The sequence below is a fragment of the Pezoporus wallicus genome, unplaced genomic scaffold, assembly GCF_028554395.1.
Source record: "Pezoporus wallicus isolate ANWC-B61680 ecotype Strahan unplaced genomic scaffold, APGP_CSIRO_Pwel_v1 contig_2871, whole genome shotgun sequence".
NCBI lineage: Eukaryota > Metazoa > Chordata > Aves > Psittaciformes > Psittacidae > Pezoporus > Pezoporus wallicus.
This window is the reverse complement of record NW_026640775.1, coordinates 3,568,589-3,581,667: the sequence shown is the minus strand read 5'-3', so window position 1 is coordinate 3,581,667 and position 13,079 is coordinate 3,568,589. Positions and strand designations below refer to the sequence as shown.

General features: G+C 37.3%; 1 protein-coding gene across 3 annotated transcripts in view; it reads left to right on the top strand.

Annotated features, from left to right (window-relative positions):
* WASHC4 (WASH complex subunit 4) overlaps positions 1-13,079 on the top strand; it is a 38,582-nt gene that overhangs the window by 14,626 nt on the left and 10,877 nt on the right. For all 3 annotated transcript variants that reach the window (XM_057420549.1, XM_057420548.1, XM_057420550.1), the window contains 12 exons: positions 1,038-1,161; positions 1,262-1,389; positions 2,066-2,226; positions 4,345-4,471; positions 5,767-5,892; positions 7,115-7,222; positions 9,031-9,177; positions 9,276-9,355; positions 10,264-10,369; positions 11,143-11,259; positions 12,190-12,358; positions 12,487-12,641. In XM_057420549.1, coding sequence (XP_057276532.1) covers positions 1,038-1,161; positions 1,262-1,389; positions 2,066-2,226; positions 4,345-4,471; positions 5,767-5,892; positions 7,115-7,222; positions 9,031-9,177; positions 9,276-9,355; positions 10,264-10,369; positions 11,143-11,259; positions 12,190-12,358; positions 12,487-12,641 — 1,548 coding nt within the window. The remainder of the gene's footprint in view (positions 1-1,037; positions 1,162-1,261; positions 1,390-2,065; positions 2,227-4,344; positions 4,472-5,766; positions 5,893-7,114; positions 7,223-9,030; positions 9,178-9,275; positions 9,356-10,263; positions 10,370-11,142; positions 11,260-12,189; positions 12,359-12,486; positions 12,642-13,079) is intronic.

The window sequence follows — 13,079 nt, the reverse complement described above, 5'->3', positions numbered from 1 at the left end:
TTCCTAGCATGAAAGACAGGTAACTGTCATCAGGTACCACTTCAGTGGTGTATACCTCTGAAACATGCAGCTGTATGAGTAGATGGGAAGGTTTGTTTTTTCAATACAATTAACTTAAATGTGTTCATACAGGAAGCCATGTTTTTTTTTAGGAAAGTCTGTATTTGAGTTACTGAAATTGGAATTTGTGGCATAGTGGGCAGAGAATAGTGTTGCTGCTCTTACTTTAAATCTTAAATGGCATAGGGAAGAAGGCTTTTTTTTTTTTTTCTGTAAAAGCCTCCAAAAGGGAAATTGTAGATAAATAATTAAACACAATTTAGTTTATTCTTTCAAAGGACATTTCTACCAGCTATCCATTTTTCATCTTATTTCTAAATTGTTGCACTGGGACAAAGACTTCATTATATGTTTGAGACATGGGTAGGATTTATCTAGTATTCATTCAGAAAGTCTCTCTTCCTATCCTGCAAATGCCCCTTCCTAACAAAAATACAGGAAAAAATATTCTTAAATACAACTCCATTGAAGACTTTTCTAATACCTTTTAGAAAATCTGAAGTGTGTGTCTCTTCTTTGACTGCTGTGTGGGTTTGGTAACTTTTTTAAACTGTTACCAGTGGTGTGGGGTTTTATGCAACAGGTTCATGCACCACATACTACAGGCAACTTGCATGATGTTCTTGTTAAGTTAATGGATAGTTAGTGACATACTATAATAATGCAAATGCTCATCCAGTTTCTTATCACAAGCACATCAAGTGGTTTCCTTAAAAATGGCCTATAATGGAATGTGAAGTAAATAAAGTAACTTTTTGAATGTTAAATACAAGAGAGGTTTTTAATGTTTACTCTACTAAATTTAAGCATAGTTAAAAATCTGTATGTCATGAAGTTTCAGACTAACTTCAGCTTAATCTTAAATCACTTTGCTATGGCAGTATTTTTCTCTTGCAAAATCAATATTCTTTTAAGGTCCAAAATTCATGGCATTACATAATGCTTTTTTTTTTCCCTCCCCCTCCCTTTTTGCTTAGGCCTGCATAGAGCAGCAGTTTGATTCTCTAAATGGTGGAGTGTCGGTGTCAAAGAACAGCACGTTTGCTGAAGAATTTGCTCACACTCTTCGCACAGCTTTTGCAAATGTTGAAACCAAACTTGGTAATGCAAGCTCATGCTTCTCCTGCCACCCTCACTGTTTCTAAAATTGTTTGTATTGTTTGTCTGGGAGTAGACTTGAAAAAACAGTGTATTTCTGCAGGTGAACCTTCAGAAATTGACCAGAGAGATAAATATGTGGGCATCTGTGGCCTCTTTGTACTGCATTTTCAGATTTTTCGGACCATAGACAAGAAATTTTACAAGTCATTGTTGGATGTCTGTAAAAAGGTGAACACCTTATTCTTTTGTCAATAATTAAGGGGGAGGGGGAATTTTCACTAATGAGGTAGATAATTTTCTTAGTTGCATAGCACAGACTTTGGAAAAGAAAGAATACACAATTTGCTGAAAGAAGTCAGAAAGCAGAATTAAGATTTTCTTTCTTTTTTTTTTTCTACTTTTTCTAATTCCCCCTCCTCTCATTTTCTTTTAAAGATGGTCTAAAACCTATGTACGCACTTAGCAGCAAGGTAAAATAACTTGAAATTAACGCTTCTTCTGGACATTAATGTGACACTGAGGACAAAAAATTGTTATGACTACTGTGGACTGAATAAATGTTGTGGGTTTTGACCTTGGCTATAAACATGTATTTTGAAAGACCTCTAAGACCAAAGGGTATTTGGGCTTTTTCATATCATGTGGCATTAAGAAATTATTAAATTCTCTAATACTGTTTAGAATCACTGAGAGTGATAGTAACTTCCCCTGTAGTGCCCTTAGTGGACTTCTAGGGGAGAAACATTTTTAACATGAATGTAATACTTTATAGAAACTAGTTGTGCGGAAATAAACTGTGTGTTAAGTCTCAGAAAAGGCGGTAAGAAACATGTGTGATGCCACAGTAATTGTTGTAGTTACTTATGTTTATTGCTACTTTGTATTACCCCCTTTTCCCTCCCAGGTACCAGCTATCACGTTAACTGCGAACATTATCTGGTTTGCTGATAACTTCCTGATTCAGAAGATACCAGCTGCTGCGAAACTTCTGGACAAGAAAAGTATTCATACAATTAAACTGCAGAGGGAAAACTTCCTACAACAGAAGGCACAGTCACTTACCAAGTATATTTCATAAATAGTGCTTCATGATGTTATTTAGCAAATCATTGATAAACACAAGTGTTTCTTCATTCAGTGTACTAGTGTATTATGTCACCAGAAAAAGTGTTTCTGGCAGTTCTAAATACTTAATTTTCAGTTATTTCTATTTCCATATTTTCAACTTCCTTGTATTTAAATGTCTAGTAACCTCATCTGCTTTGCTTTCTTTTCTGAGTGTTTATGGAGGTAAATCACTAGTGGCTTAGAGAGGACTTTTCCTCTGCTTGGTGATGAGACTTCCTTTGCAAGCATTTCTTTCTTCATGACTATTTCAATTGCTTGTTTAATGGTCTTTGAAATTATCAGTATTTGAAAAGGCTTCTTTTGTTCTGTGTTCCACATGTAGTTTACAGGTTCACTGCCTTCTTTTAAGTTCTTTGTAAAGTATGTTTAAAGATTAATATTTTCAGTCTTACGAGCAAGTGTGCTGCACTGCGTAGGGAGATAACAGGGCCAAGGCTTCTGTTTACATTGCAGATCAAACCAAGAAGGTGGAAAATGTGGTCTGAGGAATAGAAGTAAAAATTTTAAGTGTTGCTGGTTGTCTTCCAACCATGCATGCAAGCTGGCAGAACTAGGTTGGAGGGGAGAAGGGAAAAGCAATTCCATGCCTACATGATTCTCTGGCAGATTATTTCCACTACTCCCCCCTTTTCTGTTTCAATCCTCTTTTTCCTGATTTGTGTCCTGCCAACTGCAGGAAGGTTCAAGAGCTCTGAATTCTTTCCTGGGGTTTAATTCCTGGATGGAGCATAATTGTGTTGCTGCTTTGCTTCTGGTCTTGGGTGGTGGTACAAGTCATTTCTTGCAGCTCTTAAGACAAAGTTGAAAAAAAGGTGTAGGTATTCACAGACATTTCATAGAATCATAGACTCATTTAGGTGGGAAAAGACCTTTAAGGTCATCAAGTCTACCTGTTAACATGGCACTGCCAAGTCCATCACTAAGCCATCTCCCTAAGCACCACTTCTACATATCTTTTAAATACCTCCAGGGGTGGTGACTCAACCACTTCCCTGGGCAGCCTGTTCCAGTGCTTGACAAACCTTTTGGTGAAGAAATTTTTTTCAATATCCACTCTGAACCTCCCCATGCACAACTTGAGACCATTTCCTCTTGTCCTATTGCTTGTTACCTCTGAGAAGGGACCACCTCTATCTAGCCTTCTTTCGGCTAGTTCTAGAGAGCAGTAAGGTTCTTCCTGAGCCTTCTTTTCTCCAAACTGAACAACTGCAGTTCCATCAGCCGTTCCTCGTAACACTTGTTCTCCAGACCATTCACCAGCTTCTGTGCCTTTCTTTGGACATGCAATTTTGAGGATATTGTAATAAACCCCAGATTTTGCATCTGTGATTTGCATTCTGCCACTAACTTTTTCTTGCCTTTATGAATTCTTGCACTGCCTTTGATAATTGGGCTGTTGTTTTAAATATGAGTGCTCTTTAAAGGGGAATTTTTTTTATATCTTAATCACCTGAATACATTCCTGCTATAAGTGCTACAATAAATAGTACTGTAGTGTCACAATTCTGGAGCATGGAATAAATAGCAGTTTTGAAAGTGAACTCTACATAAAACATTTAATTACAACTAGAGTAATCCAAGCAGGTTTTCTTCTGGGGAATTGTTATTTAAGAGCAGTCTCAGTCTAGCATTGATGTAATGACAAGTTGTATGTGTGTGTATGTGTGTGTGTATAAAACAAAAATTCAGACTTGGAGGGAAAAAAATATCATCAGTATAGGATTACTTTTCTAGTGTTTAAAAGCATTTTTTAGCACTTTTATTTGCTGTTTTAATTTAAAGAAGTGTAGTATATGCACTGTTAAGAGGGCCATTGTTCTCTTGAGAGATAGAAGATTTTGACTCTTTGGGGTATGCTTGTACAGATAAAGTTTGCAACCTAATTAATCCTTGCCTATAGAGAATGAAAATGTAAATGAGTATGAAGTTCTGATACTTTTGGAAATGGTGAATTATAATTTCAGGGACTGAAGACTTAACTTACTTCCCTTAAAAGAATTTAACATGCTCTTCTCATTTAATAAGTGAGCAGCATTCTTCGTTTGTCTTCTACAGAGATATGCAGTCATACTATGTTTTTGTGAGCTCATGGATGACAAAAATGGAATCTATCTTGTCAAAAGAGCAACGTGTGGATAAATTTGCTGAAGATCTGTCGAACCGCTGCAATGTCTTCATCCAGGTGTGCAGTCTTTTAATGTGGTGATGTAGCAAACTGATGGTTTTGTGCAAGTTGTTGAACATGAGAAAACACTAAAGTTCTGTGATCATCGGTGTGTTATTTTACAATGTGGGAATTCTTCTAAAACTTTAAATGCTCACTAGATAGTCTTTTAAGTAAACCTGTAAAAGTCCTTTCCATAAGGCATGTGGGGAAAGTGAATCTGGCTAAATATTTAGTGGCTAAAATCTTGAATATTCACTGTAGTAAAGGTTTTGGTTTAGGTTTTATTTTCCTTTTAAATCAGTCATGAGGTATGTAAGCTGGACTGAATCACTGTCTAGTTTTATTTAGCACAGCACGTACTTCAGTAGAGGTTTTGTGTTGTTTCATTGTGCTTTGCCTAATGATGGTACTTTGCAAGAATCTTACTATGTTCTGAAGCAGCTGATTTTCTTTTGGCCTACTAACAGCATGTAGTCTTAATGTAAGGTGTGTCTTATTTCTGATTTATTTTTTTTCCTAGTTCTTATGTGCATTGATCTGACAAGAATAGCTGTGTGATAGAAGCATGATTCTGAATCTTCTGTATCTAAAGTCCTGCATATACTAGGATCTGTGGATTTCATATTTGAATTATTTGCAGTTGGACTTAAAGCTTGCTCTGTAGTGAACTGATTTTCTTGCACTGCTTGCTGTCATTTCCTAGTTGTTTTGTTGGTTTTTTTCTTTTTATTGGTGCTTCTTTTCCTCTGAAATGAGTTGAATATGATTTTTATCATGCTGTATATAATTGACATTGCATTTAAAAGCTTAGCATACATTAATCCAGAAATTACTGCTTTTTTTTTCATTGTGGGGTGGGTAGTTATATTTAGACAGTATAGAGTTGTAAATGCTGTCAGTGTATTTATTCCATGCAATCTGGAAGCTTTAGGCTGTTTTTGTAGTGGGCTGTTTTTTGGGGGGGATGGAACTTGTTTGGTGGGTTGGTTTACAATAGGTCTAAAATTACTAGACCTTTGGGGCTGTCATTTAATTCACTGACCTATGTTTAACTTGAGTGTCTCCAGAAGAGGCTAATGATCAGGTGATCTGATGACTTGTAGACAGTTTCATGTGTGCTTAGCAAAAGGGCCTCATTCAGCTTTGGGATCTCAGGCTTGCTTACTAAGTGAAGTTAGTAGGTTCTCTAGTGTGAAGAGGTGAGAGTTAGAGGTCTATCATGTACAAAAGAAAATGGAGAGAACTTACTTGATGGATATGTTGTGAAAAATATTGTTTTTCCCCTCTCGCTGTACTCATTTTATTTTTAGGGTTTTCTTTATGCGTACAGTCTTAGCACCATCATTAAAACTACAATGAATCTCTACATGTCAATGCAAAAACCTATGACCAAAACCTCAGTAAAAGCTCTATGCAGGCTTGTGGAACTTCTGAAGGTATGTCACTGGATGAAAACTGTTGACTTGTAGGTCTTTTACAGAGAACATTGATTAAACATGACATATTAAAACCCCACTGAGACACGAAATGTTTTTGCACTGGTGGCTTCTTGTTCAAGACTGGGTTTGGTTAAAGAACAGGAGATTTGGGAGGCTAGAACCAGTTTTTGTGTAACTTCTCACTGATTTCCTTATGTGGTGGCAGAGAATGATCGAGGTTGGAAGGGACTTCCTGAGATTGGGCTCAACCTCAATAGGTCTGGTCCAGCCTCACATTGCTCAAGCAGGGCCACCTAGAGCTGGTTGCCCAGAACTGTGTCCAGCTGACTTTTTTTTTAGTGTCTCCAAGAATGGAGACTCCACAGCCTCCCTGGGCAACCAGGCTGTCTTAGTGTCAGGTTACCTAAGCAGTAAAAGCATTTCTGGATGTCCAGAGGGAACCTTCTGTGTTTCGGTTTGTGCCCATTGCTTCTTATTCCATCATTGGGCACCTCTGAAAAGAGGCTATCTCTGTCTTTTGCACCCTCCCTTTAGGTATTTCTATACATTGATAAGATTTCTCCCTAGTCTTCTCTTCTCCAGGCTGAAAAGTCCCAGCCTTCAGCCTTTCCTCATATGTGAGATGCTCCAGTCCTTTAATTATTTTAATGGCCCTTGGCTGGACTCTCTCACAAATGTGTCCATGTCTCTGTCATACTGAGGAGCCCAGAGCTTCCAGTTGTGGCATTACCAGTGCTGAGTAGAGGGGAAGGATCACCTGCCTCCACCTGCTGGTAATAACTTTGTCTAATGCAGCCGAAGATACCATTAGCTTTCTTTGCAGCAAGGTCACACTACTGACTCATTCAGCTTGGTGCCCACCAGGTCCTTTTCTGCCAAGCTGCTTTTCAGCTAGATGATTCCCACTGTATATTGGTTTATGGGATTGTTCCTCCCCAGGTGCAGGACTTGCACTTCTGGTACTTTTTCCAAAGGGAAGATAAACACCCAACCCAACAGCAAAACTTAGATCAGTCCTGAAACTTTTTCTGCTCCTGAATGGTTTAATTTTTCTGTTTGTAACGGTTAATTGTAACTTCTATGGTAATTGTAACTGTATGTTACAAAGTGTAAAGAAGTCTGGTTTTGCAGTGTGGACAAATCACAGAGCATGAAGCCAATTTCTAAAGGCAGCAGTTTCAGTGACTGTCTGAACTATTGTGTTTTGCGATTGATTTAGGCAATAGAACACATGTTTTACCGAAGAAGTATGGTTGTGGCTGATTCTGTGACACACATTGCTCAGCATCTGCAGTATCAGGCTCTCCACACTATTTCTGTAGCTAAGGTATGTAATCCAAATTCTAATGGTTAATCTTTCCTATCTAAATGTTTAAAAAAGTCTTAAAGAATTTTACTTTTGCAAAATCTGTAGGCTAGTGCTGTATCATAATTGACAGATATAAGCTGTTCAGTGGGTCAGAGCTTTGCCCTAGAAACTGCACAGCACAGTGGTCATGTGGTTTTGATCAAGAATGCTTCCTCTCTTCTTCTGAACAGCTGCATCTCTTGTCATGGTCTTGTGTTCTTTTTTAGTTTTTCCGTCTAGAGAAGTTCACAAACTGACCTTTTAGTACCTTTTTTTCTGAGGTACATTCTTAAAGCAGTCTATTATAGGTCTAAGCAAGGCTGTTGCTTATTTAAATCTTTGTCTGCTTGGCAAAATAGCAGTGGTTAGTACATGATGGCTACCAGGAGTCTAATGCTGATATAAATTCACTGGTTTGCTATGGGGCAGAGTGGCTGCTAGTGATGAGATGTTGTAGTACCTACATATTATATCTTTCTATAAACAAGATCAGTTTACTACACATTTTGTTATCAAATCTTGAATTTCTGAACTCAGGGCAAATAGGAAAATGAGTTTTTAGTTTGCCTGTTCTGATGTACTACTGATTGTTTATTCTTTCATCACATTCAATAGCAGAATTGTAAAATATGCTATTGATATTGGCGCAGCTATTAAACTTTGATTTGCCTTTGATCTCGATTTGTGTATCTGACATCTCCATGTTTTACATTGTCCTTAAAGTCGTCCTTTAAAAAACAAGATGGATATAAATATGTGTATACATATATATCAGGAGTAGCATGAATTGAAGAAGTTTCAAGCTTCAAAGCTACTAAGATACATTTGTATATCTTCAAACAAATAGTTCCCATATATTCAAATATAACTTTCACAGTCTTTTCAGGAGATATCTGTAATTACATTACAAATTATTTATAAATGCATAGAAATGTGCTGAGACTTGTGTATTGAGAAATATCAAAGAGAACAGATCTGTGAACAGTTTTTTGTTTTGACTGCTCCAAAAATATGTAAAAGACAAATGCTGGTAAATAGAAGGTTTCATTAGCACTAATTTTTTTTATGTGCTCCACTTTGTTTCTAAGTGGCTTCTAAGCTGTAGGGGCTAAGGTTCTGAGACCTTACACCTAAGAGGTGTAGGGGCTAAGGCATGTACCTAGCATAGCTTTAGCATGTAAGGTTAGGAGCTTCATGTTGAACATTCTTAGAATTAGAAGAGGCTTTCTTTTGCTCTTTCATGAAACCATACCTCTTCTGAGTTACGCTACTACTCACAACTATGTCTCTGACTTCAGCCTCTTAACCAGGAGACTTGTTCCCTTTGTTTGTTCATGCTTAATCTTTCTGATAAATTAAAAGTTGTAGAAAATTGCAAGTGATTGTTATTACCACGTTTATACATCTTCTGACTGATCAGCTGTAAACAGGATTGTTACCAATAACAGGAAGTCACTGATGAAAAAATAATTGTAATTTTATTTTTTTTAATTTTATGTACCTTTAAATTTGGCATGCAGTCACATGCAGCTTGTACAGTATTTGTGTACTGTATGACCTGAGTCATGTTCCTGCTGAACTGCACATATTTGAAGTGTATAGATAGGTAATAACACTGAATTGACAGGGAAGTGAATCTGGATTCAGTTAGCTCTGTTCACAGATAATAACTTGTTTGCAGAAATACTCAGTTTATAACAAGTCCATAAGCCTTGGAAAGAAGAGGTAAGTTATTACTTTTGGGCTTAGGTAACTTTTCACTGCCTTTTTTGTGTCTTTCTGTTAAGAAAAGAGTAATTTCTGATAAAAAGTACAGTGAGCAACGCCTGGATGTCCTCTCTGCTTTGGTGTTGGCTGAGAACACCCTCCATGGGCCAAGTACGAAACAGAGGCGATTAATTGTTTCCCTTGCACTAAGCGTGGGAACACAGATGGTAAGTGCCATGATTGTTCCAGACCTGTACGTGCTTGGTGTGGTATCTTGTAAAGAAATATCATCTTGTCTTTCTTTTTTTTTAATTTGTTTGCACAGAAAACTTTTAAAGATGAAGAACTCCTTCCCCTTCAGCTAGTTCTGAAAAAACTAGACTTGATCAGTGAACTTACAGAGCGGTAAGTGATAGTATGTAATGTAAGGAAAGCGGTGTAGTGTCACTAGGGGAACTGGATCTTCACTGTGTGAATTGCAAAATCTGGTAGGTGCCTGCTAGTGGTGATTTTTCCATGTACTGTAGACCAGGGATAGACAGAATTCCAGAGCTAAGCCTGAAGTTTGCTGGTCTTTGAGCAAGTCATATGTACTTAACTTGCCAATTTGGTAATCCACTTCTCTGACGGTTTAGAAATTCTGTCATTTTTTTTTGGTTGACTGGGCTTTATGTTAAGCTAAGTCTTCCTCATAACCCAGCTCCCAAATTTATAAACTAATACCACTCTGGGAGATCAGGCTGTCGGGTCATGTGTGACGCCATGTCTTACTGCTGCTGTAGTTTCAGTGAACGCTGAAGTTACACCATGTTGACTATCTGAAGGCTAGGTAAATACCTGGGTTCCATTCATACTTTATGGAAAGAGACAAACACCTCCAGTGGATGACTCATGGGATGAATTCCTGGGATAAGTGTTGTACACTGGTTGCATCAAGAAAGGCCTGTTTCTTTTCTGATTTACAGGAGAAACTTGGAATATATGTTTGACCTCTTGGTTACTAATTGCATGAATAGGAAAATAGTTATTTAAGATTTTGCTGTAATGTAAGGTCTAATTCTTCCAGAGACTGAGTAAACTTTTTTCCTAAAGCACGTATCTTTTACTTATAAGTTGTCTAGTGGAAAACAAGAAGTAAAATGTTCATTATTTAAACACCTTTCTTTTGAAGGACAATGTATCTGGAACATTAAAGTAACCATGTAAAACTTAGGCTTGAAAAACAGGTGTCTTTAGTTTAAATGCTAAATATCACTGTGTTAGAAGAATGGCCTCTTCCAATTCTGTGTCTAATAAGTAATTTTGTGTTCTAGAATTCGAGCACAATGTGACTGTTGTTTCTTGTATTGGCATCGAGCAATCTTTCCAATCTATTTAGATGATGTGTATGAAAATGCAGTTGATTCTGCTAGATTGCATGTAAGTAATACTGTTAGCAATGTCAAGAAGCTGCTGCAGTGGGAGGGATTCAGAGGAGGAGAGGATAAAGCTTAGACTGAAATACTTAAGGAAGAAGCTGAAGAAAAAGAAGTGAAACTCAGGCAAGAGTTACTACTGAGACAGAAATTCCTCCTCAGTCTGGAGAATACAAAAGCAGTCTTTGTTCTAAATCTGATTAAAGCATTATCTGTCTGCTCTAAAAAAAATCAGGTTGCCATTAACTCTGGTTCTCTGTGTGTCTGTCTCTCTGTTCCTCTCTTTGTTAATTCATTGTAATTTACTAGACTTGAATATTAAAAGTCTTCCACATTGTGGTTACATATTTCTAAAGCACATATCACTATATTGGGTTGTTCTGTAGCTTTTTCCATCCTCCGTCTCTCTGTCCCTCTTTGAAGTATCAAGCATTTGCTGCAGAAGTGAATCACGCTTTGGCATGCTAATCCTAATAAAAATCAGTCATCTGTTCTAGTATTGTGCATGCCATGGTCAATTACAGTGCTAAAATGAATATAGTAGAAATAATTTCACATAAAATAGCTAATAATTATGACCCCCCAGTAAATGCATCAGTAGCAACTAAATATGTCAGATGAACACATTGAGTGGAAACTTCTGTAGGGCTTATGAAGTCTATGTTTAATAATAATGGGAAGACTAGCAATTTTGATTCATTTGTTAGCTTTGAACACTGAGATGCTGTTGACATGTCTGTCAATCTGTTGGTTAAGCATAATAGCTTCTTTTTTCAGTATATGTTTAGTGCACTGCGGGACTGTGTACCTGCTATGATGCATGCAAGACACTTGGAGTCTTATGAGTTGCTTCTGGAATGCTATGACAAAGAAATCATGGAAGTGCTTAATGAGGTAATCTGTTGTGAATGGAAATTAAAGGCAACACTGTGCTTAGAATATCTTACAGGCCAGCATCTTTTGTACCAAACCTGATATAATCTACAAAAGTAGCACAGAGATTGTGCTTTTTTTTGTGCTTCTGAAATTGATGTAAAGTGTTTTAACAAGTAAGGAAGCATTCACTGACGATTCTGGTTGTTTAAGACATGTTGCTGATGGTATCTGGCTGGGAACATGAAAATACTGCACTGTAAATTACTTAAGTTGGCAAAACCTCAGTTACAGATCTGGCTATGAAGACAGAAGAGTGCTTTTAGTTAGATTAGGATCTGCTCTATGAATGCCTAAAATAAGTACTACTGTTTAGTCGTGAAGGCTCTGTAAATGTAGTTAGTCTCTTTAGTGCATTATTATCTACAAGTATGAAGGGTGATTGACAGAAAGAAAAAGAGAATTTGGATTTCCCAAGTCCTAGGTTTTTTGACCTAGGTTTTGACACTTATTAAGTAGTTCAAACCCAAACATTATATATTCTGCATAAAATGGGGCCAGATTGCTTATTGCAAGACTCTTCCTCACTGATGAAGTGTTCTTACTATTGAGATAGCCTGAAGCCTAGCTCTTCTTAAGATTAAAAATCAAAATACTGTAGTTTAAATTGTGTTAAACTCCTATATGGAAGTTTTAATCATGTACAGAATGGCATTAGGTAGCTAAATCCTTATCTTTTCTGAGCTATTGTGTACTAGAACAAGGACAAAGGAAATAACTCTAGTTCCTATGTATTGATTCACTTTGACTTGTGTTGCCCTGCCAAAGCAAAGTTGTCTTCACTGGTTTAATCAGACTCTCATGTATCTCTGGAGAGAGATGTTAGTTCTGTGCACAGAGCATTGTAGGCAGACACTGAACATGCCTTTTTTTTTTTTCTTCCCTGAACAGCACTTGCTGGACAAGTTATGTAAAGAGATAGAAAAGGACCTGCGCTTATCAGTTCATACGCATCTAAAGCTGGATGACAGAAACCCATTCAGAGTTGGTATGAAGGATCTAGCTCACTTCTTCTTTCTGAACCCAATACGTTTTTTCAATCGATTCATTGACATTAAAGGTGAGGAGTTACACGTTTTCCTGATTCCATTACTTTCAACTCCGTTGCACTTTAGCTTTTCACTTCTTTGCACATTTCCCTAATTAAATGCGTAGTATTGTTTTGTTCATCCTTCTATATGTTTACAGCTTATGTAACTCACTATTTGGACAAGACCTTCTACAATTTAACAACTGTAGCTCTTCATGACTGGGCCACCTACAGTGAAATGAGAAACCTAGCAACTCAACGCTATGGTTTAAGTATGACTGAAGCACATCTTCCCAGCCAGACTCTGGAACAGGTACAGTGCCTACAGGATATGAATATTGTTTGTTCTATTACACTGTCATACTGGCTAGCCATTCAGAGGACTGAGTTCTTGAAAGTACCAAGAGTGGAGAACTGTTTGGAAAGAGTGATCTTTAATTTCTGGTTGACTTCTGAGGCAACATCTTTAGTTACCTTTGGAGATAACACCAATATCAGTTAATTTCATGTTGGACTTGTATAATTTTTATTTTTCTTTTAAACATTAGATTTAATGAAAGTGGGTATATAAAGTCAGAACATTTTCTTGACAATTCAGTATCAGCAATTTGGCGAGCAGTACAGCTGGAATAAAACTGCCACAAGTCTGGAATGACCTTTGAATGGTGGGCCTTTTCCCAGGTTTATTGCTTGCTTCTCAGCAGGTTCTACTCGGTGATCATCAAGAGCAGCTCTTTCACAGGTTGGACAT